This window comes from Vicugna pacos, chromosome X (assembly GCF_048564905.1).
Source record: "Vicugna pacos chromosome X, VicPac4, whole genome shotgun sequence".
NCBI classification, from domain to species: domain Eukaryota; kingdom Metazoa; phylum Chordata; class Mammalia; order Artiodactyla; family Camelidae; genus Vicugna; species Vicugna pacos.
The window spans coordinates 107,249,961-107,277,408 of record NC_133023.1 but is presented as its reverse complement, the minus strand read 5'-3'; the positions used below and the strand labels follow the sequence as shown (position 1 = coordinate 107,277,408).

The window sequence follows — 27,448 nt, the reverse complement described above, 5'->3', positions numbered from 1 at the left end:
TCTAATCAGTGATGTGGATATTTTGCAGAATTGCCAGGGTAAGCATATTTTAGATACCTGGGCAACAGTGTACTAACTTGGCAACCCATGTGTTTGTTGATGGCCTTCCACAGAGTAAAATGTGTATGGAATAGACCCCATTGTTATCTGTCAGCTGTTCACTGGTATGACACACTGTGTGTAAGTAAGACTGGCCCAGACCTCTATGGCCCAGCATGACCTCTGAGTAAAGCCACCAAGTTCTGTGGAAATCCGGAAAGGACAGCTCTGGTCTGGTTACTCTTTAGGCCGTGTGGTCCAGCTTACTGCACTATCGCATGCTGTCTGCAGTGGGAGAGATGCAAAGTCACAGCGTGATGCTGACCTTTTCCTGTATCCCTTAGGGGCACCAGCATCCTGTCACCCAAACAGCCTTCTGGCAATAAGGAGCTGTAAGAAGTCAGCGACTAGCCACTGTGGAAAACAGTGTGGAGACTCCTCAAAAGACTAGGAATAGACTTACCGTATGACCCAGGAATCCCACTCCTGGGCATATATCCAGAAGGAACCCTACTTCAGGATGACACCTGCACCCCAATGTTCATAGCAGCACTATTTACAGTAGCCAAGACATGGAGACAGCCTAAATGTCCATCAGCAGGTGACTGGATAAAGAAGAGGTGGTATATTTATACAATGGAATACTACTCAGCCACAAAAACCGACAACATAATGCCATTTGCAGCAACATGGGTGTTCCTGGAGACTGTCATTCTAAGTGAAGTAAGCCAGAAGGAGAAAGAAAAATACCGTATGAGATCGCTCATATGTGGAATCTAAAAAACAAAAACAAAAACAAACAAACAAGCAAAACAAAGCATAAATACCGGACGGAAATAGACTCATGGACAGAGAATACAGACCTGTGGTTGCCGGGGGGCGGAGGGTGGGAAGGGATAGACTGGGATTTCAAAATTGTAGAATACATAAACAAGATTATACTGTATAGCACAGGGAATCAGAGGAAAAAAATGTGATAATGAGTGTGTATACGTCCATGTATGACTGAACAATTGTGCTGAACACTAGAATTTGACACAACATTGTAAAATGATTATAAATCAATAAAAAATGTTTAAAGAAGAAAAAGAAGTCAGCGACTAGTGTGTTTGAAAAGTTTCCTTGCCTTGGCACCCTAATGTTTGAGTGTGACTTTGCTTAAGACGTGCACAACCAGGTGGTGAGAAATCCTTTTAATTGATGACTCGTGATATAAAGCCCTTGGTCCTGGGACACCGGGCTGGAAAAGACTCACACAAGGGGTGGGTTTTCCTCTGTGATGTCATCACACAATAAAAATGGTTGGCTGTTTTGCTCAAGGGAAACTATTGAGACCCGTGATATGTGTTCATGTTGTATTCAGGGAGACCAACTACTTTCCTATAAAGGAAGTTCTTTAATTATTGCTTTAACTGTTGTTATACATGACAATCTTCTGACATTGAGGAATTTCAGTATTAGAAACCTTAATAGGCTCCTCAGTCATGAATTGGAAAAGTCTGAGAATCAGTATTCCTATATTAAGCAGCACATTAAATGCTCTCTTTATCCTTATCTGCCTGAATCTTGAATCAAAGTTGTAACTAATTCTCCGCCTTAAAAATAAAAGCTAAAACATTTAAAATTTATTAGTGAAATAAATATACAGTGATTTTTCATCAAGTTACATTCACGTGAATTCACAGATGGATAATTCACTTACTTTCTTATACGTACCTCGTATGACCAAAAGTGAACTGCATCTTCAAGTCACTGTGTTTACTGGCCAGGTTCTTTTATTTTTAGACTAATATTTTTATAATTGTTTTAGACAAGTATATTGTTCCATTGGCAGCAGTGGTAAGTAAGCAATTGCCTGCTGAGGTCTTATTTATTTTAACAGATGTCAGGTAACACTATGCTTAAGAATCATTTCATCATTATGAAATCAGCATAATGAGACAGCAGCAGCCTCAATTTCTAAAACCTGTACAGTAAATGCTTCTGAAGTGTAATTAACATTGCTTCTCATAACCTGCAAATCATTGTATTGTGTGTAGAAATGGCCCACACTTCTACACACAGTAGAAGCTCTTGGTAGCTGGAGGCCAAGCTGCCAACAAACGACAGCCTCAAAAACACAACTAGGTACCTCAAAAGGAACTACACTTTTCTCACTCCTCACCCCCCCCCCAAAAGAAAAGAAACAGTGGAAGATGTCTAAATCTTTTTACTCTGCCACAGGACTACAGACAAGCTTGTTATTACCATGATGAAATGATCGCCAGCTTGCAATGGATAGCATCAAATTTGATGGGGGCAGCGCTAGTTGAAGTGGAAATTTGATGCATCAAGAACTGTCAGCCACTACTCAGGAAACAAAGGCCATCAGACAGGACAACCAAGCACAGGGTTCTAAGACCACTCTGCGTGAGAAGCAAGCAGACCTATGTATCTGTAGGTCTCTGAGAAGAGCACATCATTTGTATTCATAATGATGACTGTGGGTCACCAAGCAAAGATTAAATTTGCATTGATTACACTGTGCTTAACAAAGGGATGTGGATTACCCATACATTTTCCAAAATGGTTATAAAATACAGAATGTTAGGGCTTAAGCGAGTAACCTAATCATCCAAGGAAGAAGAATCATCATCGGTACCACCTCCACATAGGAAAATGCAGCGTTATCCAATTTGATATTTTGCTGGGATGTGTTATCCTCATGTTTGCTCTTCAGTTCTTGGTGGTTCTGAACAATCGTGTTGCATTTTTCTGCGTCTCGGTCGGCTTTATCAATTGGCTAGTATTACACTAGCACACAAGAGAGTACATGAAGGAAACCCTGCAGTGAATCTTTTGATAATTCGGAAAATCTCACCCTGTTTGTAAAATTTAACTTTTAAAAACTCTCTGTCTGGTCTGTGCTAAGTCTGCGGACCATTGGAGCACCCCCGATTATCCTTTACTTTGGCATAACTACACTATTCCTCAAATAAATTAATAAATTTGTATTCGTTCTTAGTCCATTCAGAAGTCTTCCATTCTTCCTGTGGTGGTGAGATGTAATTATTAACCCTCTGAGGTGACCAGTGAAACAGCTTTTCAGTCAATATTCTAAAAAGTGTCCGGAAACTAGAATATTTATTTGATCTGCTAACCCCAAAAATATACTTTCAAGGCTACAAAGCAATCCAAATTTAATATATAGAGGTGATCATTCAAAATATCTGAATATCTACATTAGAATCTCCTTTATGTACTTAGAGATGTATTACCATATGGAACTGGTAATACGTAGCTAAAGTATTAGGTAGGAAAAGATTCCAAGGTCAATTTTGTAAAGGCATGAACTGGCCTGGTTTACCCCAGTTGTGGGCACTATGGTGAACTGAGGATGCAAGCCCTGTCTACATAAGTCAAATTTGAGTTTTCTGTAAAACGCCATGTCAAACAAAGGCAGTGTGCCTTTAGGCATCGCTAGGACATCTGCAGGGGACAAAGCTGTTCACTAGTTTTTACAGTGGTGATCATTTCGCAATATATACAAATATGGAATCACTACATTGTACACTTGAAACTAACATGTTACATATCAGTTATACCTCAATTTTTAAAAGAGGGGGTGGGCGGGAGGCAAGAAGGAGTCATTCAAGTGAAGTCAGGGAGATAACATGAAGGTTTGTCCCTACTGGGTCAGGAAAATCCCCTGTTCAAAAGGCAAAGGCAGGAGGCTCCTTTTTCTCCTGGACTTCAGTTGCTGGAGGAAACCACCTGCCCTCCGGTTTGTGGGTAAACTTTGAAAAGAGCTATCTTTGAGGATGCCCCTACATTTTGCATGAACCACAGTTTTCTATGTGCCTCTCCTCAACTATGGTGTTTATTTCAAGACTTTTATATCCTTAGAAATAACCCCAAAAGAATAAGATAATTATCTGACAGAATGAGATGACTACATGGTAATGACTGATGGACCCTTCGGGTAGAAGATCCGTGGCTTCTTTGCACAGCAGAAAGTTGACAGAAGCTGGAGTCAGAAGGGCTGGTTTCCGTGGCTTTCAAGCTTTAGCATTTCAGCCTAGTCCTTTTACCTCTGTGACTCAGTCTCTGTCATTGTACGGAAATGCCCTGCATAGTCCATGCAACTCCAGTGAGGTTCAACTATGAAATACAGGGAAGCACTCTAAGATGTACTATCTTCAGTGAAAGTTTGTTAGGCTAGCGTTTGAGATTTAAGGGATACCAAGAAAATAGCCACTGCTTTAGAAAAGATAGACTTGTAAAAACCTTTTACATTTTGTTTTTGCTTCTAAAGGTCATGGCATCGTTTGTATGATGGCATATTCAGGGTTTTGTGCCTGTAAAATGTCAAGACATCTTCATTTTGATAGTCTTCAAGACATCACGTTGTCAAGCACCTGATCAGGTTCACAAGCTTAGTAACTGACTAATAGCCAAAGGAGAAGAGGAGACACCCCCAGTGTAATCCTCAATATTTAAGTTCACAGGTAGGATCAGAGTGAGAGTGCAGCACTCTGTACATTTAATCAGAAATATGGTCAAAAAGTCAATTTCAACCCTGAGGATAAGAAAGGGAACCACTGGAATCAAAAGAGCAATCTCTGTGCCAAAAAAGAAATCCTCATCAGACATTTGGGGTTACGCTGCTGAAGGATTAGATAATAAAATCAGGACATGTAGGATTTTTGCCATGCTCATTTTGATTGCAAAAAAAAGGGTGACACTTATTCTGATGACTGTAAATTGAAGTATTATATCATGGTACTACATAAGTGCATGGCTGCACTTGTTGACTCAAACGATATTGGAAGGAATTACTTCCTTGACATTAGCCACTTTTGCAAAGTAGGTGTTTAGTTACTTTGGAACAAAAGGAAACGTGCATTAGTCTACCAGCTAGAATTTACAATTTAGAAGCTCTAACTGCAATTGTCTAAAATTTGTATTTAGTAAAAGAAATCTGTCTTACCAGTTTGGAGAGGGAAAAAAATGAATCTTGACATTTGCTTTAGGGTTACTTTTCCTGATATTCTGAGTTAAAGTTTCTTTGTCACAAAATAGTGGGCATTTAATGCTCCCTTTTATGAAAAATCAAACAGTGGCTAGGGACAGGTGACATGAAAGACAACTGCTCACTGAAAAAGAAAAATAGTACCCAAAGGTGAACTCTACTGTAAAGTATGCACTATGGGTGATAATAACGTGCCAATGTAAGCTCATCACTGTGGGTGTTTGGTGACAGGAAGTACATGGGAAGTCTCTGTAACTTCCACTCAGTTTTACTGTGAACCTCAAACTGTTCTAAAAGATAAAGTCTGTGTATGCATACATATATACACATACATACATACATACATGCATATGCACACACACACACACACATATATATATATAGAGAGAGAGATCTATTAGACTATATATATATGATTATAATGTACATAAATAATATACATGCTGGCACATTTTATATAAATATGTAAGTAATGGCAAAATATTTCTCCCCTTGAGCATATCAGCCAAAAATGCTTCAGGTAGGTATTTACTCATTTGAGGTTGTAATGGGATGAGAGAAATGTCAAATGTGTGATCACTAAGTACATTATGTACTGATCATTGCCTCTGCACTCTCACATAAAATTAGGTTAACACTAGAACTCCCACAAGGACCTTTGGAATACTTACTTTGCCTATGTGTCTAATGGCAAAATTCTCAAATGAAGACCTTCTGAGAAGTCCGAAATAGAGCTTTACATGTATATACCAACACATGCTTTGGGTTAAAAGGAGAGTCCTTTACAAAAAAGAAAGAAAAGAAAGAAAAGAAAGAAAAGAAAGAAAGAAAGAAAGAAAGAAAGAAAGAAAGAAAGAAAGAAAGAAAGAAAAGGAAGGAAGGAAGGAAGGAAGGAAGGAAGAAAGAAAGAAAGAAAGAAAGAAAGAAAGAAAGAAAGAAAGAAAGAAAGAAAGAAAGGAAGGAAGGAAGAAGGAAAGAAAGAAGGAAAGAAAGAAAGAAAGAAAGAAAGAAAGAAAGAAAGAAAGAAAGAAAGAAAGAAAGGAAGGAAGGAAGAAGGAAAGAAAGAAGGAAAGAAAGAAAGAAAGAAAGAAAGAAAGAAAGAAAGAAAGAAAGAAAGAAAGGAAGGAAGAAAGAAAGAAAGAAAGGAAGGAAGAAAGAAGGAAAGAAAGAAAGAAAGAAAGAAAGAAAGGAAGGAAGGAAGGAAGGAAGGAAGAAAGAAAGAAAGAAAGAAAGAAAGAAAGAAAGAAAGAAAGAAAGAAAGAAAGAAAGAAAAGGAAGGAAGGAAGGAAGGAAGGAAGGAAGGAAGGAAGGAAGGAAGAAAGAAAGAAAGAAAGAAAGAAAGAAAGAAAGAAAGAAAGAAAGAAAGAAAGAAAGAAAGGAAGGAAGGAAGAAGGAAAGAAAGAAGGAAAGAAAGAAAGAAAGAAAGAAAGAAAGAAAGAAAGAAAGAAAGAAAGAAAGAAAGGAAGGAAGAAAGAAAGAAAGGAAGGAAGAAAGAAAGAAGGAAAGAAAGAAAGAAAGAAAGAAAGGAAGGAAGGAAGGAAGGAAGGAGGAAAGAAAGAAAGAAAGAAAGAAAGAAAGAAAGAAAGAAAGAAAGAAAGAAAGAAAGGAAATGCAAAATTGAGCAATTAAACTCTCTCTGTAATGTCATATAGTGGATAACGGTGGAGGATTCACTTACTCCTATATAGATTATTAGAGTTAGAAAAAGAGAATCTATACTGGCTTGCTTTTAAAAAGTTGGAAAACCTTGAAACAAAGAGGAGAGTGGTATTAGGGGCCAGGATTAAAGTGAAAAACACACAGAAAAACAAGAAAAAGTCACTCCTCCCCTCCAAATGGGAATATTTTGTTTTGAATGATTCATGAAAGCAATTTCAGTAACTCAGAAAAAGAACACATTTAACTGACTCCTTTCAAATATATTCCAAAACAATACCATGTTGATTAAATAACATGTGTCCAAATGAAGAGAGTGTTATGTCCTTAAATGCAAAAAAAATGCCCATTACAAAAGGAAAGGCACAAGAATTAATTATTCAAGTTTTTAGATGAATTCAAAATCAATGTTTCACATAGTCAATGAATATTAAACTTGAAAACAAGCACTCTAGGTAATTTGTATGTAAAGACAGGTGTGAAACACTTGGACTGTAAGTAATTATGTGTATGTATATATTAATGAAGCACTTTCAATCTGTGCTAAGGGCAGGTGTCATTTAATACTGGACCAACACCAGTTAAATGACATTGTGATGTCTTTGTGGAAATGACATATTCACAAACCCATGTCTCAGCACTGATATTTATGTAGCTAGTTCTCTTCCCTTAATGGTTTTTAGCAGTTCAGTTTATTCAAAAACAGAAATTTAAGATGCTTTTAATAATTTCTATATGGCAATAGAGGAGATTTTCCTTTGAAATAATTTTCCCCAGTGGAATCGGCTCTGTAAACGAATGAGTAAATACAAAGTGGTGCACAGATCAAATGGATTTTATAGTCCTTGATTTTTTTCCTTAAGGAAGAACAATGTAGCCTTCTTTCTATACCTGTGCTGCTGAAACTTTTGGGGCTGATACAGATGCACTGAGGCTAAACCTAAAATTAAATCATCTTTATTGCTAAAAGTCATTTGACAGTGTTAGGTACAGAACGTCAGCATTACTGACAAAAAGGGCTGAAAGCTTGATACATATAATTTGGGAATTGCTGATTATAGTCACAAACTGTTTCTGTTTCATGTGAGTTTAAACAGAAAGGAGGGTCTTGCACTTCACGAACAGGCTATGATAAACAGGCTATACTGACTTGCGCTACAATGTTTAAATGACTGTAATGTGATTCAGCGTGGCTGATGTTACATTTGTGTCATGTAATTTAGCTTCCACTTCTTTCTTCAAGGTCCTCAGAGTAACAGGGTTTGGAGATAACTTTCAACCACTGCCAGGTCTAGGTGTTGCTGTTTCAAGAAAGGAAATATTAAATATTTGCATATTATTTAGGTAATTGTTATACGCATTCTGTAAAACAACAACAACAACAAAAACTTTACCCCAATGCTCACATCCCTCCATAGTTCTTAATATCAAGTATACACTACTTACAGCTTCCAGCATAATTTTGTTTTGCAGCTTGGCCATTTCTTGTCTAACTTCGCTTTGCTCATCAGTAAGAAGAAGTTCATGATCCTTGTCTAACTCCTCCATACTCTAAAACAAAAAGCCTAGTTCAGTGATGAAGCACCACTTTTCATCTCACGTTCTAAACACGTACCATTAAATTTCAAAAGTAACAAGTCCTAATACTCAAAGGATACTCATTATTTATTCCAAATAAAAACATTACAACAAATCATGGAGATCAAAATACCCACTTAAGAAATCTAAATGTCGTTTTTGAGTCAAATATGATTATTATAGCGGTACAACAGAAGTACCCTTTGCTCAAAACTGTTAACAAACACTTAAGGTCACGGTGGAGCAAAAAAAGAAAAAAGAGAATGACAGTCCCACAGAATGAAATACCACAACTTAAAAACTCTCTCATAAGCTGTCTAAACACCAGGTAACAATGCACTTATAATAATCAATGTAACATGGTTCTGCTCGAGAGAATAAAATGATCTGTGATGTGACCTCATTAAGCTATGAAAAACAAACCTACGTTTTAAATATTTATTACTCATTCAACAAATGGTGATCTAGTACATCCAATCTGAATAGTAGTCTTCCAGGGCCGAGGGAGGGGGAGTTTCCAGGCCTACCTGGGTTTTTTAATTTTTTAAATTAGAGATTAAAAACATCAAACACAAACACTTTATAGCAATTAAGGAAACACAACTTGCCAAATCCATGTAATGGAAAATAAGATTGATTCTGATTTAGTTGGCAGAAAGAATAAGATTTCACTAGGTAAAGGAAAGAGAGAATTAAACGTAATCTAGGGCAGGAGCATAAGCAAAGCCAGGAGGTAATGGTGACTTAGTGCAGAGAAAGCAACTACTCTGGAGGGGTGGGAGGAAAAAAAGAATGTAAGTATGAAACTACAAAGAGAGGGTTTTGTTATGGGGGACACGTTGAATACCTGAGGATTTAAACTTGGGCAGCTAATGACAGGTTTTCAGGAGGGAAGGGATACCTGTTGGAAGATCATGTTGCAGAACTGCGAAGGATGGATTGGAGAAGACAGAAATCAGGAAACAGTGTAACAGTACAAGCAAGGAATGGTGAGGTCCTGAACCAGGGCAGCAGCAGCGGGAATTCAAAGAAAGAAATTAAACAGATACAAACTACTACACCTAAAGTAAATAAGCAAGAAGGATTTACTGTATGACACAGGGAACTACATTCAATGCCTTGTAGTAAGCTGTAATGGGAAATAGTCTGGAAAAGTATAGATATATATATAACTGAATCACTTTGCTGTACACCTGAAACTAACACAATACTGTAAATCAACTATACTTCAATAAAAAAAAAAGGAAGAAAGAAATTAAAGTACAGTTGCAGAGGTGAAAATTGCAGGGCCTAGTAATTGCTGGGTGGGAAGGACAAGGGACTTGGAGGAGCCAAAGACAACACTAACGTTACTACCATAAGTGCTGGCCTTTAGTAATAACCTTTAGAAGCAATCTTCTTGGGTACTTTATCAGATCTGCACACCAATCAGTAAACGGTTCTCAGGGAGCATTAGAGCAACATCTTGTCTACTTAGATATGCCTTTAAAATAACTCCTTTGTAGACATATGATTCTAAAGTTCTTTAAAGAATATCTATTTTAAAAGCCTTTTGCTAGTTTACCTAAACCATCTCAATTAAAGAGAGTGACATTAACATCATGTTTTTGAATAAGATTATCATTAGAAAAGAACACTTCCCAGCCCTGCCCACCACCAAAAAAGAAGGGTAATGTGCAGGATTCCATCTATTCCTAGATAAGCATACACAGTACACACATATCTGCGGGGAGAAAAGGGCAATGTGCTAATGTGCAAATATCTCGGCAGATCATTCTCAACCCACAAACATTAAGTCTTCCTCTGGGTTTTTCATTCAGTTGTACACTTAGGCCTCATATGATTATAAGTTTATATAGAAGGTCATTATTAGTCACATATTCTAAAAGCAGATATGGCATAAACACTCATATAATACATCTGAAAATAGAAGAGTTATTCATTAATTACAATTGCCTGCTTCATATTTAGCAGTAACTGTTAACATAAGACAAGCAAAAGACATCTAGGAATGATTTATAAACTTCCTACTTTCCACTATATATTTGTTGCTGATCTCTTAAAAACTGATTGTTGAACAATAAGGTTATGATTAAACTGTAAATAAAGTATCAGTTTTCTTCATGCTACATATATGCTTAGATAAAATTCCCAGTTCACAGTTTCCTGTTTTAACTGACTCCCCCAAAACTATTAGTGAATCCTAAAACCAAGAACACATTTACTAATTTTGTTAAATCCAGAACAATGAATTCAAAGTGTAAAACGGTTAACAATTTAACAGAACAACCTAAACGTTCATTTCCCATACATATGGAAAGAAACATACTATCTTCTACTTTTACACACAGATTATTTTTATAAGAATCTAGTGTGTTACCAAACAAAACAGACCTTTAAGAACTGCTCATATAAATTCTTCATTTTTTTCAGTCTCTGGTACTGAACAATTCTAGCTTGTCGAAGAATCTTTCGTTGCTCTCGAAACATGTTCTACAAATACAACAGAATAGGAAAGTGATAAAATGTGGGTAACATTTAATATTTGGAGAGCATAATTATACATTACATTTAAAAGGAACACTCTTTAACTCAATGCTTGTTAGCATTTCCCATTTTAACAACTTTTATGACCAAGTTTAGATAATTGTGCTTACTACTTCTCTACAAAACCATATCATAATCCTATCTTAACAGTCATTGAGTAGGAGAATTTCTTTCTTACCAATCATGAAAACATGTTTTGATTCTTGATTTCAAAACTCACAAATGACCCTTCCAATAATGTGTTTACCACAGGTAGGCAAACGCCACCTAATGATCCTTCCAATCAGTAATTACAGAGGACCATTCTTTCTTAACAATACTCAAAACATGTATTACTTCTTGATCATTTCAATGTGCACACAGATGGCCCTTCCAATAATGCTAGCCTTTCTGCCCTTTGACCTCATCTCCAACAATAATCTTGACCTCTTCCCTACATTAGCCCCTCACTAGTCATTACACAGTCATACCCTGGATTCTGTCTTTCCCAGTAACTGCAACATCTACATGATCTTAACAAGAGCAAACACTTACATGGGAACTATTCGTCAGGTACTTTCCCAAACCATTTAAAATAAACTTCTTATATATGATCTCATTTAAAACTCAAAACAGCAATTCTCCAATGAAGACATAATGTACGACCGATAGGCACATGCAAAAATGCTCAAGATCACTAATTATCAGAGAAATGCACGTCAAAACTACAATGAGGTATCACCTCACACCAGTCAGAATGGCCACCATTCAAAAGTCCACAAATGAGAAATACTGGAGAGGCTGTGGAGAAAACGGAACGCTCCTACACTGTTGGTGGGAATGCAGGTTGGTGCAGCCACTGTGGAAAACAGCATGGAGATTCCTCGAAAGACTAAAAATAGACTTATTGGATGACCCAGCAATCCCACTCCTGGGCATATATCCAGAGGGAACCTTAATTCAAAAAGACACCTGCACCCCAATGTTCATAGCAGCACTATTTACAATAGCCAAGACATGGAAACAACCTAAATGTCCATCGACAGATGACTGGATAAAGAAGATGTGGTATATTTATGCAATGGAATACTACTCAGCCATAAAAATGATAAGAATAATGCCATTTGCAGCCACATGGATGTCCCTGGAGAATGTCATTCTAAGTGAAATAAGCCAGAAAGAGAAAGAAAAATACCATATGATAACACTCACATGTGGAATCTAAAAAAGAAAAAAAAAAGACAAATGAACTCACATATAAAACAGAAACAGACTCACAGACATAGGATACAGACTTGTGGTTGCCAGCAGGGAAGGGAGTGGGAAGGGATAAACTGGGAGTACGAGATTTGTAGATACTGACTGGTATATATAAAATAGATAAACAAATTTATTCTGTATGCCACAGGGAACCATATTCAATATCTTGTAGTAGCTTGCAGTGAAAAAGAGTATGAAAATGAATATATGTAGATCCATGTATGACTGAAAAATTGTGCTGTGCACCAGAAATTGACAGAACATTGTAAACTGACTATACATCAATAAAAAAAAATTCAAAAAAGCCCCACCAAACCTCAAAACAGCTCTACGAGGTAGGGACTCTTAGTGTGTCCCCTTTCATGGATGAGGAGACTCAGGCAGAGAGGCAAACAATCTGTCCTTGGTTTCACAGCTACCGCTGGTCAAACAGAATTGCATCCCAAACATGTATGGTTCCAGAGTCCAGGCTCTTGACCACTGCACTATGCTGTTTCTCCATGTCTCCCAGCGTTCAATCACTACCTCCCAGCTTGTAGTTCATTCCCTTCCTTGCTACATGTAGTTCAATCAATACTCTGTCGGGATCCTAAGACTTTTCACTGTCCCCAGCCCCGACTCTCATGACCTCCCCTTTCCTCCTTCCCAGCTTAAATTCCATGGTCAATCATTATACCTATGCCCTTGCACACGTACCTTGGCCCCTTCTCACTCTGTCAATCTGCACGGCTAAACCCCAACCTGGGGAAAATCCACCTCTCCAGCTGCTCTGCCACAACTATGCCAAGTCGTCTCACACTTTAAATTCACGGTCACTATGACACTAACCTAAGTTAGATCCCTAATGCTGCCTGGCAACAAGATTTCCCTAGTCCTCTCGGGGAGGGGGGGGGGGACAATTCTAACCCGCCTTCTCTGCCTTCAAAAGGCAACAACTTCCTCCACCGTCCTAACTCCCAACTGGTAAACTTACTATTTCCACTAAACAGACAGAAGCAACCGAAACAGAACATTCAGGCTCCCATCACTACATCTTCCACTCTGGGTTCATGGGCTCTACCTTCTCTCCTGTATTATTGCCTGAGCTACTGCTACTCGAGACTTTGATACAACGAGCTAATGTGAAAGCTAAGGCTGATACCAACAGCTAGTTTTTCTTCTTGTTCCTGGGCTTTCTGCACGTCTATATTCCACTCCCGAAGCAAAGTCCGAAGCTGCCGAGAATATCGGAGATGAAGATTCTGCCTGTAAAACGTAACAATGAGCACTGTCATACTTCATAAGATATGAGAAAACATTAACCACACTCAAAACAAAACTGACCTGACACAATTTACACTATACAAGGAGAAGGCAGTGACAGCATAACAGCAGCTAAAACAGTCTCATGGGAAACAGAAAGGTTAAGTAGATGATTTACTCTTTAATTCCAAAATGACTATTCCTAACTGAATAACACAAATGCTATGTCACGTGCTCTCTACCTCCTGAAAACTAATGAAGATTTACTGTACTATAAATTTCCCATAAAAATTCATTCATCTGAAAGCAGTTTACTTTTCACTTCTTCTTACTGAGTAACTTGTGTGTTCTAATACAGTAAGTAGATTCGATGAGGTTACTACATCCATTCATCAGAGATGTCCAAACAGGAATATTTCACTCAAATACTTCCCCTCTTTGGCACAACAATGATTTTGAAAAAAGAACTGTGAACACAGTTCCGCTAAAATTGACGAACTTTTCACAATATAAGATTAACCTTTTCTACATAACAATACAATTAACTATCACAAGGATAATGATTGAAGACATTTACCTTACGTTCAGCTAGTATGGGTGTAGAATGAATATAAATTAATTTCATCTGACAAAAACTCAATTGTTATTTGAAAGGGGGGAAAAGGTCATCTTTAGTGGCTTCTAGGAAATACATCTCAATTCTGTTAAGGAGTGAGGTTACCGAACTAAAGAATTTATCTGCTTAGGGAAAAAATCAAGCAAAATGTGTTTTTCACTGGAAAATGCAATATGATAGTATTTGCCTTAGGTTATCTGCACCAGTGAACACTAAGAAATTATACAAATGTTGTTGTGGCTGAAAAAAACCACCAACTTTACCTTTGTTCTAGTTGTGCTTTCCAAACATGCCCAATTTTTGCATTAGTGGTGCTGATAGAAGCTTTCATATTCATCTCAAACATTTTTCTCTTTGCAAGAAGAGCCCGTTTAATGTCATCTACATAGAAAATATTTATTCATTAAAGATTAATGTTGAAAATTATTTTCTTCCCATATATTCAAATCAAAATGGGTAAATGCCGCCTCAGCAATATGCAAAGACATTTAAAAGGTATAAGACAGGCATCATTTCAAAAAGCAAGACTGGCATCACTGTTAGTATCATTTTCACTTCCCACATCAACAACTCAAAAGGCAAGTAACGGAAACCTGTAACGTCGAATCACACTAAATACCTGTCTAGAAAAAAAAAAAGTATCTGAGGGCAACGGATGTAATCCAGGGATAAACATTTCCATTTATAAAAGCTATATAGTTTAAAACAATGTTCTCTAGTTGTAAATATCACTCAAACGTACCTTGAAATCCTTCCAGCATCTCCCGTACTTCATTCCTGTGAAGAAGTTATATCAAACATTATTAAATAAAGATACATGAAAGACCATACTTGTTATGAAAGAAATGCCCCATGCAAGGACTTCACAGAGAATACTTGTTACATGAGCCAAGTGGACTTTACCTAGCAGGTGAAAATTGCCATAAAAACATTACCGCAAGTCTTCCTCCAATGTTCCTGGAGAAGGATTTATTCCCCCATAATTATCAGTGACTCGGTTGTTTCCTACATTGAAATAAAAATGGAAAACACTTTAAAACGAAGCATGGTATTGTGATCAGTTTTCACGGAGAAATATCCTCAGTGGGGAGGGTTTCAGGCTTAGTGCCACCAAGAGCTGTTAAAGCAGACATATGAAAGGACTCACGTATGTGCAGGTCAGATGAAGTCAGATCAGGGACCGGGTCCTTTTTATGGAGACACTGTTACAAGCCTTTCAGGGTTTAATGTCAGCATAAATCATGTAGCCCAGAAGAGATATTTGGGAAAGAAGGGCCTGCAAGCATGAGGAAGAGCTGCCATGTAAGCTTCTGCAATCCGGGTGTCCAATAGGAGGATGGAGTGGGCAACCCCCAGGACCCGACACGGCTTTGCAGGCACATGGATTTCACTGGCTACAATGTCGAGGACTCAGAGCAGTGACCTGAGGGACACGGCCCCTGCCCCCGTGCGCTGTTATCCGCAAAGGCGTCCGATGGACCATACGTACCTTCCGGAACACCCTCTGACCCACGCGGCTCTCTTCTCTCTTGTCTCCCGAAGTCACAGGCTGCCATACCCTGAGCCTCCACCGGGGCCTTCGCAGCCCTCCCCAGGCGCTTCCTCTCAGCCGGCGCCATCCCTAAGTGTCTCTTCCCAGGCAGAGACAGCTCTCCTGCACCTTGTGAGCACAAACTTAAAGAAACGGGCACAGGGTCAACGAGCGATGCCCGGCAAGGGTCCTCTGCGCACATCAGAGTGTGCGTGCCCGCGTGTCTCCGGCTGGACCAGGAGCGGACAAAGCAGGTGGTGACTGCGAGCCCCTCCTCCGGGGCTGGACGGAGGGCTGGCGCCTGCGCCCCACACACAACCCACCCCGCGCCCGCGGACATCTGAGCGCCGGGCCCCTCCGCCAGATTCTGGCCCCTACGGAGGGAGGGACAGAGGCCGCCCCTGGCCCTCGGTTCCCGGCGGGAGGCCCGGCCACGGGCAGGACCCAACTAAGGGTCCCTCGGGACGGATGGGGGATAAACCAGTCTGCGCCTGGCCCGGGACGGTCAGGTCGGGGCGGGGGGGTGGGGGGGAGGTAGGAGGGGGAGGCTTCCCCACACGCCGAGTGGGCCCCAGGACGACCTCGCGGGCCCGGACTGACCCGCCGGGCCACCGGGCAGGAAGGACGGGGGCCGCGGGCGGACGGCCCCTGTGCACCCGCCCGCACCCTCCCGGGACGTGGGGACCGTCCGACCCGCCCCCGCCCTCAGGGGCCTCGCCCCGTCCTGTGGCAGCCCCGGGGGACGCCACCTCACCGGCCAGCCTGGCCGCCCCCGCTCCACAGCCGGGTCCCCTCACGTCTGAGGAGACGCCCCGTCCCCCCGCCGCCCGGCCGGCCCAGGTCGCACAGTGCGGCCCGCCGGCCTCCCCTCACCCCGCCCGCCCCGCTCCCCCCCCCCGCCCCCACCCCCGCTCCAGGCCTCCCTGCGGCCCCTCCATCTCTCTGCCCCTCCCTCCATCCCACCACCCGCCCCCGCCGCCGGCCCCGGCCCCGGCCCCGGCCCCGCCCCCGGCCGCACCAAGACCTCCACACCGCGACCTCCGCGACGCTCCTCTGAGGGCCTCCCGACAGCCCTCAGGAGCCAGCAGGCCTCTCCTGGGCGGGAGCGGCGCTGATTGGCCGGCACAGCGCGCACGCGGGAGGCGGGGCCTCGCCCGAGCCCCCGCCCCCTGGCCGGACCGCCCTCCGCGGAAGGTGCCCAGGCTGGGGACCTGCGCCGGGGGTTCCAGGACCTCCGTTCAGAGGGCGTTTCCCGGGCCTTCTTCCTGGGAAGTCACAAGAGGACACGGGAGCCAGGAACAGGTGCTCAAGCCTCCACCCCCCTGGTGACTCCTAGTCACCCTCCTCCTGGGGTCCTCTCCACTCACCCCTTCCCCTTGCGGAGGAATAGCCCAGCCGCAGGCGCGTACTGGGGGAACCCTCCCACCCCCGTCTTCCAGGTTTGGGTTTTCGTCTTTTAAGGACACGTGTGTGCATCCTTCACCATCCTTGCTTACTCTGGCGCTGTCTGCGTGTGACGCTAAATTGCAGCCCATTCTCTCTGGTATTCTGCCCCTTGCTCTTTTCACTCAACGTGGTGTCACCAGCGCTACCTGTATTAGGACCTGGAGCCACAGTGCTTTCATTTCCCCCGCCGCATCCTAGACCGTTGTGGAACCACGCCTCAGTTCGCTCCTCCGTTTTCTGGTTCCTGCACGTCGGGATACTTTCTGCTTTAGAGCCCCGAAAAGCAGTGATGCTGGGGATATTCTAATGTCCGGCCCACGCGCAACATGTTTTGCAAGCTTAAGGGAGTGGACGGCTGGGTCGTCGTCGCAGGCTAGTGAGTACGGCGAAACTGTTTCCTCCCTTCCTCCACCGGCTGGCTGAGCGCTCATTGGCTCCCTAGACTCACCAAATACTTGGTGCAGTCAGACTTCAGGTTGCCACTTTAGTGGGTGTGAAATTCCGTGTGTGGGGGTGGGGTGGGGTGGGGTGGGGGTATTCTTTTGCGTTTCTCCAGTCACTTATAAGGTTGAGCTCTTTTTTCTTTTGATGCTTATTGGCCATTTCAATTTCCTTTTCCAGGACAGGTCTCGCTGGCTGTCATGACCATTTTTCAATTCGGTAGGATGGCCTTCTTATACATTTACAGAAGTCGTTTATATATTGGGATACTAATCTTTATGCCTGTGGTTTCCTGTCTCTTTCTTTGTCATTTATAGCTCAAGTGGTAGAGCTGCATGCTTTGCATGCACCAGGTCATAGGTTCAATCCTCTTCTAAAAGGTTCAGTACCCCTTCTAAAAATAAATAAATAAACCATATTATCTCCCCACCACCACCAAAGAAAAAAAACTAAAATAACTTTAGTTATTTCAGGGCATAACATCTTTCTCCTTCTTTTTCTTGTAAGTCACTTGTTTAAAGTTTATTTTGCATTTTAACATCTTTGTTCATGTAGAACTGATTTGTTTTTTGGTTGTTATCAGATAGAGATCCAATTGTATTATGTCCTCTATGGGGAAATTTGCTCTTCACATCTTCGTTAACTGAATAGTGTTAATGTTAAACTTAAGTTAGAAAGTGTTAATTTCCTCACGATCGGTTCATTTAGTAAAACGTCCGTGTTTGCCCACACTACACTGATTCAGAATACCACTGTTATCATACCCTAGATTTCCATATGTTATTGGATCTAGTCTGGACTTGCTGTTTGTTTCCATTGGTTCGTCTGTCTACTCATATTCAAACACCACACTGTCTTAATTATAGAGGCTTTGGCACATACTGTAATATCTTGTTGGGCAGTTCTCCCTCGAAGCTCTTTATTTTCATCATTTTTGTACCTATACTTGCATTTTTCCATAGGTATTGTATCATCTTGATATGTCCGGCAGGGCAAAAGAGAACCTTTTTTTTGTAACTTTTTTTATTGATTTATAATCATTTTACAATGTTGTGTCAAATTCCAATGTAAAGCACACTTTTTCAGTTATACATGAAGATATATATATTCATTGTCACATTTTTTCTCTGTGAGCTACCATAAGATCTTGTGTATATTTCCCTCTGCTATACAGTATAATCTTGTTTATCTATTCTGCAATATTGAAATCCCGTCTATCCCTTCCCACCCTCCACCCCTTTGACAACCACAAGTTTGTATTTTATGTCTGTGAGTCTATTTCTGTTTCGTATTTATGCTTTGGGTTTTTTGTTTGTTTGTTTGTTTGTTTTTTAGATTCCACATATGAGCGATCTCATATGATTTTTTCTTTCTCTTTCTGGCTTACTTCACTTAGAATGACATTCTCTAGGTCCATCCATGTTGCTGCAAATGACATTATTTTATTCTTTTTAATGGCTGAATAGTATTCCATTGTATAAATATACCACATCTTCTTTATCAGTCATCTGTTGATGGACATTTAGGCTGTTTCCACGTCTTGGCTATTGTAAATAGTGCTGCTATGAACATTGGGGTGCAGGTGTCATTGTGAAGTAGGGAGAACTTTTGATATTCGTATTGAGATTGCATTAAATCTATAAGTGAGCTTTGCAAGAACTAACACATGGAGGATGATTGGAAAGGCCTAACAAGGAACAAGGCATTTCTTCCCACTAGTCCAACTCTACTTTTGTGTCTTTAAGAAGCATTTTACAGCATTTTAAAATGTAGATTTTGGATAAGCCTTCATTTTATTCCTGAATATGTTTTCCTTTTTTGCTGCTCTTATAAATGAAGTTTGTTTTGCCTTTCATTGTATCTTCTAACTCATTTTTGTGTGTGTGCATGTGGCGACTTTTGATTTCTGCATCTTCATTTTATACCCTACATCGTTGTAGAATCTTTTAGTGTTTCAGTTAGTTTTACCCCCAATTCCCTAGGGTTCTTTTGGTATATTATCATGTCACCTGGGACTAGAGATAATTTTCCTTCTTCTCCATTTGTTAGTCTCTATTTCGATCATCTCATTCATTGCATAGCTTAAAACCTCCAGGACAGTATTAAGTGGTAATGGACATTTTGGGCATTTTTAGACTGTTCTTGACTGTGGTTGGAATGCCTCAGGTTTTCCCAATTATGTATGATTCCATTTTATTATAATTTTGTCTGATTTTGTCAAAGATTTGTTCAGCATCTCTGCAAATAATTACATAATTTTTCCCTTAGGCCTATTAAAATGCTAAATTAAAAGATTTCTTAGTGTTGCACCTTGCAGTCCCAGAATAAACCTTGCTTGGAACCTGGTGCATTTTCCTCTCGTGATTTTGGAGTCTGTTTGGTAGTATTTTATTTTGGGGCTTCTACATTAGTGTTTGTTAAGGGGCACTGAACAATAATTGTAATTTATGCCGCTGACATTGTCAGCATAAATCCAACGTTTTCCTTCATTTTCTTTGCTCTAAATCAACTCACATAGTGTTGGGACTGTATGGTCCTAAAATTTTGAAGAAATTCTCTATGAAACTACCTGTGCCTAGTGATCTCATGTAGGTTAAATTCTTCATAATTCTCTTTCTTCTTAGACATTATCTCTTCAAGAAGCTCTTTGTTCCCATTGGGGTCAATTACAGCAAATTGTGTTTTTTCAAAAAATTATGTGTTTCATTTAGTTTTTCAGATTCATCTCAGTAGACACATGTAAAGTAAACCCTTTGATTTGCAAAATTTCTTCTGTATTGTTATTTCCATTGTACCATACATATGTATGTTTTTCCCTTGATTAAATTGCCTAGTGCTTTCATTCATTTTTAAAGAGAATTTTGACTTATTCACTTGATCTAGGTTTTTTTCTCCCTCATTAACGTCTACTTTTATATATTAGTGTTGTTTCCTTCTTTGTGCTTTCTTTTGTCTTAATTTGGTGTTTCATACTGAGCTCTTGAATTGAAAATTACATTCATTTATTTTTATTCTTTCACTTTCATACATGTGAGTATTCAAGACTGCATTTACTCTGACCAATGCTTTAAATATAGCTCATTTATTCTGAAATGTAGTAGTCTTCCTATAATTTGTATAAATTCTGCACGTATCTCCAGTTTGACCTGGTATTTCTTTAATGGAAGATTTTTCAATGTCTTCGGAGAAGGGATCTTTTAGTTTTTATAATTTCTGGTTATACTGTGCTATGATCAGAGCATGTGGTTTGTAACATCTCTATTTTGTTGAACTTAGTGATGTTTTCTTTGTGACCTAATACATGTTCAATTTTTGTAAATGCTTTTTGTATCCCTTAGAATGTGTATTTTCTAGTATCATGCTGTAGTTTTTAATATGTACTAATTAGTTCCACCTTTTCAATTATGTTATTCAAAAAGTTATACCGTTATTATTGTTGACCACTTAACTGCTTGTGGGAGATTGCATTTTCTAAAGCTGGCCACAGCACCATCTCCTCTCCCACATGCTCTTCTCATAGTGTGACTCTGGCTCTGCTTCCATCAAGGAGTGGAACCCACATACCCTTCTGTGAACTTAGGCGGCCTCAAACTGCCTTGACCAAGACAGTATAGCATAAGCGGCAATTTGTGTCTTCTGAGACTAGGTCATAAAAGTGTCACGAAATCTCACCCTGGTTTTCTGGGACGCTCGTTCTTGCAACCTACGTACCATGCTTTGAGGAAGCCCAAGTAGCCCATGGAGAAACCCAGGGATAGAATCAGATGCTCCCATCCCACAGCCCCAGCTGAGATTGCAGGCAATAACCAGCCTCAGCTTGCCAGCCATGTGAGCGAGACGTCTTGAATGGGAATCCTCTCTACCCTCAAGTTGAGCAACCCCAGGTGATGTGACGGCGACACTCAGAGCAGACATGATGACTCATCCCTGCCAAGCCCTGAAAAAAAAAATAGCTAAAAGACTATTTTTATTTTAAGCCACCAAGCAAAACCTCCTAGACCTCCCCTGTAAGCAGAGCTCTGTTTCTCCCCCAAGTCCCCAAAGGAGAGCCTTGTGGTGGTTGCCTGCTCTCCCCCACTGTCTCTCTTACTTGCTCACTCCCCACTACACATCTCCTCTCCTCCAGTTTCCATCCTTCCCATTGCCTGGAATCTTCCCTTTCTGGTCTGTCTAGCCTTTACATGCACAAACAACATGACCTTCTCTTGCTGCTGTTGCTTCTCCATACATAACTGCACTCATCAAAACAAATCAGCAACCTTCAGAAGATTTGACAGGGACACAACTGTACATAGCTAACTGATATTTTTACAATTATCTTTAAAAGAACCAAAGGCATAATTTGCCACGTTCATCTTCTAGGAAGACCTCTGAAGCAGCCTTCCCATCTACCTGTTGGTGACCTGTGTACATTCACTGAACACTTTGGAACATTTTCTCACCCCAGCTCCTGCCCATATTCCCTGGTATCTCAGTTCCTTTAATGTCGTCTTTTAAAAACTGCTCCTGCATTACTCCATTCAAAGTCCATCAACTTCTAGGGCTATGCTTGGAAGTGGCTCCATCTTCCAAACCCTTCCTTCAGATATCCTGCACTTGAACCACGACCTCCTATCCTTCCAGCTCGCTTTTAGACTGGTTGTCCCCACTGTAACCATTTGCCAGCCTCATCAGAAGTTCCACTCCACTGCCCTTTTTCCTTTTCCTCTATCGAAGGGCCCCTCCTGTCTTCTCATGAGTAAAAGTCTAGCATCTCAGTCAGCCCCTTCTCTATAACTTCCTGGGCTTTTGCTGCATTTGTTGGGTAAAATCCAATTTCTCTGAAAACGCAGCTCTCTCTTCCTTTGCTGGCTCCTGCCACAGTGCAGAGAAGTGCCTAATATGGTCAACATGTACCACAGTGGATTGACGATTTACAGCCTCAACTAGGCCCTCAAATTGTCCCCAAGTTATCCCATTTCTGTGTGGTCAACCCACTCTCTCCACTTGCCATTTTCAACCTCTTCCACTCTGCTCCACATTTAATCCTTCTCCCTCCCTTCACAAATCCTCCGCATGCTTAGCCACTCACTCAACCTAATTTTTCTGAGCAAACAATTCAGACAGAAACCCTAGAGACTTCTGCTATCAAACCTGTCCCACAGAGGAGAGAGGGCCCTGCCCCTGTGTTCTAGGTCCCATGGCCTCCTGTCTTCCAGGAACCTCATCCAATATTTCATCCTTAATTTCTCTCCGTCCTCTGTCTTGGGCCTCTCTTTCTCTTTTCCACCCGTCCCATGAACATTTTCACATACTCAAATCTCCTTCAACTCAAATGAATGTCCCTGGGCCCTACACCCAACCAATCTACCTCCCCCGTCCTCCTCCTCCTCCTAGCAGTCCAAGGTCTACCAAGACTTGTCTATGCTTGTTACCTCAATTTTCTCACCTCCCAGGTGTTCTCTAACATACTGTAAGCCAATGTGGGCCCTCACATCTCTTAAAATGGCCCTCACCCGAAAGTCACCAAATGCCTACATGTGGCTAAATCAAATGAATATTCTCTGGTCTTCATCTCACTCAATTCACAGCAGCATTCAATACTGTGGACTACTCCCTTGGTTTTCTTTCCCCTCCTTCTATCTTCTTTTGGCTCCCACAACTACACATTCTTCTGTTACCTCTTGTCCTTCTGGTCACTTCTCAGTATCTTCAGTAGGTTTGCCTCCTCCAGTGGGAAATTATATGGCAGAGCTCCCCAGGACTTGGTTTTACTCGGTTCCCTTCTTGATTCATGCTCTTTCTCTTAGCGTTTCCATATATGCCCGCCCAGGGGACAATTGCCAGTTACATCAGAGTTTCTCAAGGTGTGGTTCGTGGGCCAGCCTGCATCAGGATCATAGGACAGAGGGCATGCTGAAATCCATATTCCTTAGCACTATCCAAGGCCTATAGAATTAATTCTGTGGGTGGGCACTGGGAATCTCCATTTTAAACTAATTCTCCAGGTTGCTCTCAACCCCACTGAAGTGGGAACCACTGTATTTGTCAAGGAAGGACAGCCTGGCTGACATCAACAGACGCAGCTCAACATCTCCATCTACTGGCTTCCTGACACTAGTGTCTTGGTTTCGCAAATGTAGTCCATGGATATTAAGAAAGGATCAAAAATGTGAAAAAGAGAAAAAAATGATGAAAAAAAAAAAGAACAAAGGGTAAGAATGGAGTATCTGCCTGACGAATAATCAAGATTGAATTATATCATCTTTTGACTTTTCTAGCACTGAGCTAGAGCCTTCAGTATCAAAGTTTTAAGGGTAAATTAAACTGGTGCCTTTCACTTCTCATCCAACTACAGAAAACACTTGCATCGGATGACTCCTATCTGTAGATCATTATAGCAAGTTTCTTATTTCTTATAATGTACCAAGGACATTTAATGAATTTTTAAGGTTAGCCTTCCAGAAGTTGGCTAATGAAAAGCATTCTACTTTCCACTAATAATCTAATAGGAGGCACTCTGATTTAAACGAACTTCTACCTTTAAGTCTTTGTCCCAATTACTAAAATAATAAATGGATCTTCAGTGTAAAAACTTTCATGAAAAATATAATTTAAGAAGGGAATGGAATTCCCACATAATTCCACTACTCAGACATAATGTACCACTTTCAGTTGGGGGTACCAGTTCCTTTCATCCTTCTCTCTCTACTCAGGTAGATAGATAGATGACAGATAAGTAGACGGCTGCCTGGATAGAGATGCAGATATAGATATAAAGATATACTTATAGAGATCTGGTTAGAAATAGAGATATAGACTCTCCCTACATCATTGTAACTTTTCTACCTGCCTTGGTTCACTGCCTGCTCTGCAATTTTTATTTCTGTTTCTAATCATACATTTTCCGTCTTTTATCTAAGGTTGACAAACAAAGTCTTCAAGATTTTATTGACTCTGATCATGCTTTCACACTGCCTGGTTTAAGTACCAGGATGCCATTTACTATTTATTTACTTTGAATAATTATTCTCCTTATGCCTTCAGCATTCCATTGACTCATGTAAAAACACCAGTGTCTTGGGTGAGGAATGACTAACTCCCAGATTCCTTCCTGTACTACAAAACCACCCATTCTATCATCATAGAGTTGCATCTTGACTTCCTGCAGTGACCTTCACTGAAGAGTATCATTTCACTTCCTTATTCTTGGTAAACTTTTCCTAAGATTGCTCTCCATCATCTTGGCATTTCACTATTGGAAATGAAAGATTGGAGTGGGGGAAGGGTGGGCCGTGTTGAGCATTAGTCCAGATAAGATATCTGTCTCCCATGCCTCCTTTTTTTTGTCTCTAGGCAGATTGTGTTAGATTTCTCCCTTGCAATCCAGGTATATCTCAGTGTCTGAGAGTGAATTTTGGAGAGACATGGGTGGACATTCTGGCCCTGCCACTTAATAATTGTGAGACATGGGCAAGACACTTGGGTAGTTAGACTCAAGTACCCTCAGTGGCATTGGCAAGGATAAAATGAGACTTTGAACATGAAGGGGCTTTTGTGTGGAATGACACACTTAATAATAACACATGACTGCTATAAGGACAAGTGGGAGCAGGGAGAAATTAGGATGCCAGAGAGCCCCCTTCAACCCCCTTAACAACTTCCAGAGCTCTGTACTCCAGACCTCACCCCTTTAACAGATTATAATTCAGGGTGTAACATCACTGATGCTACTGGCCTCTTTCTACCACCCTGAACCTCTCACCTTCACTAACCTCTAGCCTTTGCCTTAAAATCTTGCTCAGAGCTCCACTAAACTCCACTAAAAACCAAACCAAACAGAAACAAACAGCTTCCTTCAGCCTTTTTGTCCCCTCAAATAAACATCCTTTATTCTTCTAAAAGCATTTATGAGTACTCTCCTGCCAAATCTGCACTAGGCCCAGGTATGCAGACAGAAAAGGTGTAGCAGCCTCTACTTTCAGATAGTCCACTGGGACCAACACACATAAAGAAAATGCTGTGCAACTGTGTTATTACTGCTAGAGGCATGGAAACTTATGGGAGAATGGAGCAGGGGCTCCCAACCTAATGGACAATGAGAGCCTGTGGGTCGTACTAACTGTTGTGTCCCCAGCCTGAGACCGAGCAGAACCCTGTGCCCCCCGCCAACCCCTGCCTATTGTTTATAGAAAAGCAGAAGTCTTCCAGGCCTCCCGGAGTCATGAAATAGCAAGCCCAAGCAGTTGATGATACAGACAATAGAGTCACAGACTCACTGTCTGATGCACATTCCTGAGTCCTTTTACAGATACTGTAACTGTCACCAGCAGGAAAGGGCTGACTGCATGATGATCAGAAGTCTTCCCTGGCCTCCCCTTCAGTAATCTCATGAACAAACTATGTGAACAAGATAGCATCTAGGGAAAATTCACAAGGAGTTCACAAGCCTACACAACAAGCTTGCACACAGTGGAGGGTGGTGATGACCCCGATGCCCTATCTCAATGATTAACTGAGATTACTCCCCTCTTTCCTTTTGAAGCCTTCATGACAGGGTGGAATCTAGGGAGATGGTCTTTGGGGGACTTGAGTTCACCATCTCCTCATGTTAACAAGGCTGTTGCCCCCAAGATCATACCCTTGCCCCTCCCTCAATTAAAAACCAATGACCTTTATCTAAGTCTCAGGAGAAAGCTGTAAAGAGAAGAAACAAGAACTAGCTGGAACCAATATTGCCCAAGATGGTGGAGAATTCAACTTCTAGTAGACCTTAAGCTTCATTGAACACTCAATGTAATGCATTAGCATGTTGAATGAATGACACACCAACCAGCACCATGACAGTTGACCAGTGCCATCACAACAGCCAACAAAGCCATAATAGGGCAGGAAAAAAAAAGGAGATTGGCTCCAGCACTCCCAGAATGAGGATATGATGGCAGAAGCTTCCCGGATAAAGCCCTACATGGCCCAATCCGGAGCTGCAGCTGTCTCGATCCGCCATCTTGGCTGATGGCTCCCCACTTGAGCAATTTCTCTCCCTTTCCCTCTTGTGACCAATAAAGGAACCTTTCACTTTGTCCCTCTGCCTCTGCTGAGAATTCTTTCTCAATCATCAGGCAAGGACCCACACATTTGGTAGTCTTTCCAATTTGGGGATCTCTCTTTCTGCTAACGAGCCTAGCTCAGGGGCCAGCACACACAGTACATGAGCATTAAATCATGAATATACACTCAATGAAGAACAATATCTTAACTGAATTGTAACAGATGTTTGAGACCTTGGGAGGGGAGGGTGTGAAGAAGGAAAGAAACAGAATAGAGGAAAGAAGAGAATTTTAAGAGTCTGGGATTTACTTTAAAAATATATCCACAAAGAAAAATGAAATTTAAAAGAACCCAGTATCTTAATCATTGTTAAATGGGAATTCATTGTGCTCTTCTCCTGAGTTTTTTGTGTTTTTGAAAATTTTCATTAAAACTTTTGTTGAAGAAATAGACATATATTGAGATTATCACAGTATTTCTATTTGTGGTCCTGCTGATGTGATGAATCACACTGATTTTCCAATGGTGGGCCAACTTACCTTCCTGGAGAAGACCCAACTTCATCGTCAAGGGTGGGTTCTTCAGGAACTCACTGGACAGGGAATGTGAGTGCTGCGTTTAGGATGTTCCTGGTGGAGATTGGTCTGTGGTTTTCTTTCTTAAGATACCTGAGCCAGGCTTTATTGGCGACATTCTGTTGACCACCTGGGATGAGTCAGACAGCATTCTCCTTCTTTTTCTGTTCTTTGAGGAGGTTGTGTGATATTGGTGCTATTTCTTCTTTAAATGTTTTCTCCTGAGTACGAATTATACTTTACTTTAGAATCCTTGATCTGATAGTCGTGATTTGTATACTTTTTGGTATGTTTTATAATAATTTTAAGATACACATTTTTTGAGAAAGAGTAGGCAAAAATCAATTTTTAACTTAGAAAACATTTCATTTGCTAGCTGAGGGAAATGCACTCACCTGACCCTAATAACTGGACTAGAAATACCACCCTGGCATAGATAACAACTCTTTACATAAACTTTCCTTGTCACTATCATTGTCATTGACATTTACTGGGCA

At 40.9% G+C, this 27,448-nt stretch overlaps 1 protein-coding gene across 5 annotated transcripts; it reads right to left on the bottom strand.

Moving 5' to 3' along the window:
* Window positions 1-7,647: 7,647 nt before the first annotated feature.
* LOC140692067 (synaptonemal complex protein 3-like) lies at window positions 7,648-27,102 on the bottom strand. Of its 5 annotated transcripts, XM_072956867.1 has the most exons (10): window positions 26,916-27,102; window positions 23,007-23,211; window positions 15,418-15,602; window positions 14,864-14,933; window positions 14,671-14,705; window positions 14,192-14,309; window positions 13,216-13,315; window positions 10,679-10,777; window positions 8,153-8,257; window positions 7,648-8,007 (listed from the first exon to the last, which is right to left on the bottom strand). In XM_072956867.1, the coding sequence occupies exons 3-10, from the start codon at window positions 15,545-15,547 to the stop codon at window positions 7,954-7,956; spliced, it is 711 nt and encodes a 236-aa protein (XP_072812968.1). In that variant the 5' UTR covers window positions 15,548-15,602; window positions 23,007-23,211; window positions 26,916-27,102; the 3' UTR covers window positions 7,648-7,953. The 5 variants fall into 5 exon arrangements, with proteins under 5 accessions (XP_072812968.1, XP_072812970.1, XP_072812965.1 ...); XM_072956869.1 differs by lacking the exons at window positions 23,007-23,211; window positions 26,916-27,102 and adding an exon at window positions 17,052-17,075; XM_072956864.1 differs by lacking the exons at window positions 23,007-23,211; window positions 26,916-27,102 and adding an exon at window positions 16,478-16,556.
* Window positions 27,103-27,448: the final 346 nt, after the last annotated feature.

Bases quoted from the DNA above. Each gene is read 5' to 3' on its own strand.
- LOC140692067 (XM_072956867.1), bottom strand. From the start codon at position 15,547: ATGGCGCCGGCTGAGAGGAAGCGCCTGGGGAGGGCTGCGAAGGCCCCG. The intron at 13,316-14,191 runs GTAAAGTTGGTG...TACGTTTTACAG, and splicing joins AAAGCACAACTAGAACAAAG to GCAGAATCTTCATCTCCGAT. The intron at 8,008-8,152 runs GTAAGTAGTGTA...TTCTTGAAACAG, and splicing joins ACAAAATTATGCTGGAAGCT to CAACACCTAGACCTGGCAGT.